The sequence below is a fragment of the Condylura cristata genome, unplaced genomic scaffold, assembly GCF_000260355.1.
Source record: "Condylura cristata isolate star-nosed mole 26May11 unplaced genomic scaffold, ConCri1.0 scaffold00033, whole genome shotgun sequence".
In the NCBI taxonomy this organism is placed as follows: Eukaryota; Metazoa; Chordata; class Mammalia; order Eulipotyphla; family Talpidae; genus Condylura; species Condylura cristata.
In genome coordinates, this window is record NW_004567134.1 from 467,391 (window position 1) to 473,444 (window position 6,054).

Here is a 6,054-nt window from a genome sequence, read left to right on the forward strand (position 1 = left end):
ACTCTCCTTTTTCTGCTTTGAGTAAAACATGGAAAACGCACAGCTGGGGCCTCTCATATGCAAATATATCCTTGACCTCCTGTTACATTTCCGGATTCCTTGGGATTCCCCAACAATTCCAGCTTCTCCAAATTGTCCTCTCTTCCAACAGAGAAATTCTACTATCTTGCACCTTGGAAAATCACTGCAAAACATTTGTATGTTTTATTCGCCACATGGGCTCTTTGGGATGTGGGGCATTTGTTATCCCTGGCAGAAACTGGCATCCCCTGTCTTTGATCTACAGGCACAGAAAGGACTGAGAACTTATCTGTATGAGCATATCATTGTGACTCAACACACATGTACATGTTTCCTGTATATATTTTAGTAAACCTATCATATTCATAATTGCATTGGGATTCTTTGGCTTGAGGGAAAGATACAGATAATGAGTTCAATATGCTGCATCTTTTTATTTTTTATTCTGCTGCCCCATGGGCCCTAGTGCTACACAGGCATTAGAATTAATATGGCTAGAGAAAGAAAGGCAAACTAGTGTTTTACCTGGCAAAGCCAACCCCTCTGCTGACGCCATTGGCATCTCTTAGTATTCTTGTGGAAATGACGTGTCCGAAAGGTTTCAGCATATTCTCAAGTTCCTGTTCATCCATAGAAATGGGGAGATTCGAGATGTATAGGTTTGTTGGATCTTGCTCTTGTTGCTAAAGGAAAGAAACAAATGTTGTGAGTTTTGAATACTGAAATATTTATGACAAAATGGATAAACTTTTGCTTTAAGATGCAATCTAGATTCCAATCTCTTGGAAGTGTGTGTTCAGTCGTGAACATTCTTTTACAAAGGGCATTTCTTACTTTTTTCTAAGAATTCACTTCTGGCACAAAATAATTCTCATAAAAGTAATGTTATCGATGGAGAGCAAACTGTTCAGTTTTCCTCAGAGAGAACTAGTCAACAGTCACTGCAATTGAACTAAGGTAAATGCATGTTATTCTCTTTTACCATGAAATCTTCTCCTATTTTCATTCAAACTACCATCACCTCTAGATTTTTTAATGTTGTACTTCATGAGTTCTGTGAGGTAACAATGTTCTGAGCACTTAAAATGCACTATTTCATTCCACAGTCTTCATCAATATAATTGCTGCCATTTTACAGTTCACAAAATTGATCCCCAACTTGTTCAAGAACACAGATCATATCAAAGCCAGGGCTGAAATCTGGGCCTTTTGCCAGAGCTTCTGGGTCTCACTGATCTGCTATACTACTCTCTGCTAGGCCACTGGTTTATAAAGAGTGGTCCCAGAATAGCAACATCAGTTTCACATTCTTGGGGACCTGCTAATTCTCAGGTCTATTCCAGAAATACTAAATTAGGAGCTCAGAGGGGTGAAGACTGCTGTGTTTTGATAAGCGCCAGGTGATTTTGTTGATTGTTCAGCTTTGGGAATCACTGTCCTAGACCATACATGAACATACACGTAGGACTCATACGAATGAGATTATGATGTCTGTTGTTTTCTACACCGATAGCAATTCTTAAATAAACTTTGCTTAATAGAATGGGAAACCAAGCCACAATTGCTAGCCATATTTTTGTGTATGAATTTTCTCTATTTCACTCAAGTAAATAAGTTTGAACTTAGTTATAAATACTTGTCAAAATTAAACATCCATAAATCTGACATGATTAATCATGCACATCAAAATATATCATTTACCTGAATCATTATACTTTAACCAAAACAACATCCTTCAAGGATAAGAAATTAAATTGGACAAAGAAATTCGAATAGAAAATGATAATGTAACAGTAAATTATCTTTTGTGAAGATACGATATCAGCTTCTACAGAAAATTTGAGTTTTTTAACACAATGAGTATATATAATAAGCAAGTACTAAATATTATTTCAGGTGAAGTAACACTTTTGGTATGTAACTGATCTCCATTATTTTAAACAGCTTAAATATTCATGCAGGTCATAATATTTTTATTAAGCTTTGATATGACCAAGATCTATTATTAGAGTCTTCATATTTTAAACATAGTTTAGTTTTTAAGTACTTTTTATTGTCATGAAAAATAGCAAAAGTAAACATAATCTATCAGAAACCACCAATATGCCTTTAGAATTTAAGAAGAGTGGAATGTAGAAACTGTAAACTACAATCTCTCCCCCTCTTCCTTCCTCTCATCCTCTGTCTTACACACACACACACACATACTGACACTCACGAAGCACTAATAAATGCCATGATCCTTGAGAGAAACAGAAAATATTTTCCTTTCTTAAATGGCCACATTTATGTTCACTTGCTGGAATCATGGAAAACAAGAAAAATGATGTTTCAAATACATAATGAACCATATGTACACACAACTTTCAATTTTTATAGTATTTCACTACTCATTTAATTTTAGTCATCATATCTTCACTTCATATGTGGCAAATATCATTCTATTTATTAGATAATGAGGAAATGGAGGCATGAAAACTTTATCATCTTTCCCAAAGGCAATCTGATAATTAGTGAAAGGGTTAGAATCAGCTTTAACTACCTCATCTTTGACTTTCGAGTTTGGTGCATCTTCCACAAGCCCAGTGCTTCCCAACTTCTAATTATCTGTACGTCATCTTAGCACATTTTGCCAGTTTGGGGCTATCATTTTATTTATTTCCAGGTTTTCTTTTTATAAATATACTTTGGGATTAAGGGCATTCATTTAAAAAGATAACTTTAGATTGCATTATAAATTAAAAGGCATTATCATTTAGCATAATTAGGTTACTGTAAAATACAAGGGTGAGTTAATGTTATAAAATATAGCTAGATATTATGCGCAGAAGACTTTGAACTTTGTGTTTGATTCTCTTACTGATGACAGAGATTCATAATTAAGAAAGGCTTAGATATGTCACAGGTTGTCTTTTCTCTGGGAAGAATCAGAATTGAAAAACAATTAAGAACAGTTTTCTTGCAATGAGAGCCTAAATACCTTCATCTACTCCAGTTCTTCAAAGATACATGTCCCACAGCATTGAAATCCTGTGCTAACTCAGAGCATTCCAGCAAGGAGACTACAGCACTGTCCCATGAGTGGACTGAAACTGACCCAACATTTTGTACCCTCTGTCCTTGATCAGGCTAAATAACCATAAGAAGCCAAGCTTACTACCCAGGGCACTACACAAATCTTTCCATTTTTTCCCCAGGCAGCGGTGTACCAGTTTATTCTAATTCAAGCATATTTCCAAATCCCCCAATTGTGAATGTGGTACAGCTTCTTAAAATTGTGTGCAATAAACACACAGAGCTTAGAGCATGAGGGATTGCTCAGCAAACTATTTGCTGAATCCAATTCAGACAGCAAGGCCAACTCCTTAATTTGTATTCACAAAGACAATACAGCTTTGGATGGTATTATTTCTTAATTTGTGTTCATAGAATATATTGTTGGGCAGTGTTATTTACTGTTATTTATTTGAAAGTCAGTGTCACATTCAATAGATATATGCACTTGCCAATCGACTTTCAATCCTGCATATAATGAACCTTAAAATAACATGCACATTTTTACTTAAAATATTATTTACATATTTAGTTTATGTAAATGGATGGTCACTTTGAAGGTTCTTTGGCACTATGAACCAAAGACCATTTTTCCTTTAAAGTGGCAGAGAAAAAAATCTCATATGACAACTGAAGTCTTAAAGAAGGTTTTAGAAATACTTTTTAACTTAAATTTCATGACCAGCTAGCTCCAGAATGGACATAAAGGGACCTCTTGTCCAATGTAATAATTTAACAGATGGAAAAAGTCCCAGAAGCTAGGAGAAGTGGTTATGACTTACTCAAGGTCACTAAGCTAATTAGTAACAGACTAAAAACAGAAACCATATCCTTTAATATCTAATATAGTACAATGTTCTTAATGCACTATATCACTGTCAATCTTAAAATCTAACAAACAACACAAAGCAGGTTGCAATTCAAGGTAGCATTAGAACGAACATACATATCTCAATTTCTTATTTGATTCACTTTTGCTTAATCATAAAATAGCTTTTACTGTAGTGCTGATGTGTTTGTAAAAGTATAACTACAATTTATGTATCTATTATATCTAGAACAGGATCTTCTTGATTTATTATTTCTTTTTGTTAAAATATTTACTTAGTGTAAAAGAATTGGGGCATAGGTCAGAGGTATGGGGGAGTGAAAGGATCCACAAGAGTCAAAGTAGGGAGCAGAACAGGTGGATCTACTGAAATATACTGCTGAGAGGAGCAGCTGATGAGACCAGAGAGATCTGTGCACCATTTGTGGGTTAGTTCTCTAGCTGGGGATTGAACTTAGGCCATAGCGGTGATATTTGTGAGACTTAACCACTAGGCCACGAAGGAGGCCCCCACTTTCCATTATTAATGGGAGGAGTAACCTATCATTTCACTGAAGAATTTGTAAAAAATGTGTTTCTTAAAATGACCTCCCTTTGCTTGGATTTTTTTGTACATGGAAACTGCCAACATAAAATTTATTGCACAAATTCATCTTTTTTTTTTTTAAAGATTTATTTATTTGTGCATACATAACTGGGCTACAGGCCAGAGGCTCAGGGGTGGCGAGAGGCTTAACCAGAGACAGAGTGGGGAGCAGAACAGGCAGATGGACGAAGTACACTGCTGAGGGGAGCAGCGGGCGGGTCAGGAGAGGTCTGCCACGCCATGTGGTCACCTCCGGGGCAGGGGGGAATCGAACTCATGTGGAAGTGGCTTTAGCTTCTCAGTGCTGTGCTTTAACCGGCTGCACCACCAGGGAGGGCCACAAATTCATCTTTTAAGTTGAAAATAAATTCAAAACTTTAGAACATTTCAGTGTGGAAAATGAACCCAATTTGAAGACCAACATTATTGTCCCAATCTGCACCAAACGTGACATCCACACCTGCATTTGTGTGTGTGTGTGTGTGTGAAAAGTTCACAAACACAATTCTGAAAAAGTGGATAGAGCAAGATTTCAAAACCTAATAAAATAACATTCAAACTTAGCTAACTCATTTAAACATGCAGACAGTAGCTAATAGCATTGGAGAATTTAATTTTTGGTTGAAGCCATAATTGGGTTGCGTTATGGGATATTCATTTTTATTTTTTTGTTATTTTTTTAAAGATTTATTTATTTGTGCATACAGAACTGGGGTACAGGCCAGAAGCTCAGGGGCGGCGAGAGGCTTCACCAGAGACAGAGTGGGGAACAGAACAGGCAGATCGACGAAGTACACTGCTGAGGGGAGCAGCGGGAGGGTCAGGAGAGGTCTGCCACTGCCATGTGGTCACCTCCGGGGCAGGGGGGAATTGAACTCATGTGGAAGTGGCTTTAGCTTCTCAGTGCTGTGCTTTAACCCGCTGTGCCACCAGGGAGGGCCCATTATTTTTTATTTTTATCCCACCCTGAGGTATCCACTGAACTCTTCCACTTTATTTCGCCATCCCCATCCTCTTCCCTTGCAGTAATCTCAATTCAGATACCAATGTCCATTAGTTTATTTTGATTTTGATTTATCTTTCATCTGCATTACTTTCTTATATTGCATGTGTAGGTGAAATTTCACTAATTTTGTTTTGTGTGATCCCCTTGAGTTATTTCCAAATGACAAACTTCCATTTTTTTCTAATAGCTGAATAGGAGTCCATTGGGTTGATCTACCACATCATATTTATCCAGTTTTCTGTCTGTGCACTCAGATTGCTTCCAGATCTTGAGTATTATAATTAATGGTGCAATAAACATTGTGCTATGCATATTTCTTTGAGTAGATGCTTGCTGATTCTTTAGCTAGAAACCCAGAAGTAGGATTGCTGGATGACATAGTTCTTTTTAATTTTGGCCATTTTTTAAAATTAGTTTACATTGTATATGATTTGGACACATAGGATCGCACTTCAGAGTATGTCACCACACCACACCAAACACCAAGGCATCCACAGTCCTCCACCATCACACCTCCCACTTTGGGAGCAGCGGGCGGGTCAGGAGAGGTCTGCCACG

At 37.0% G+C, this 6,054-nt stretch overlaps 1 protein-coding gene across 8 annotated transcripts in view; it reads right to left on the minus strand.

The window, feature by feature from the left end:
- RBMS3 (RNA binding motif, single stranded interacting protein 3) overlaps positions 1 to 6,054 on the minus strand; it is a 900,805-nt gene that overhangs the window by 223,745 nt on the left and 671,006 nt on the right. For all 8 annotated transcript variants that reach the window (XM_012732119.1, XM_004692264.2, XM_012732120.1 and 5 more), the window contains one exon: positions 547 to 704. In XM_012732119.1, coding sequence (XP_012587573.1) covers positions 547 to 704 — 158 coding nt within the window. The remainder of the gene's footprint in view (positions 1 to 546; positions 705 to 6,054) is intronic.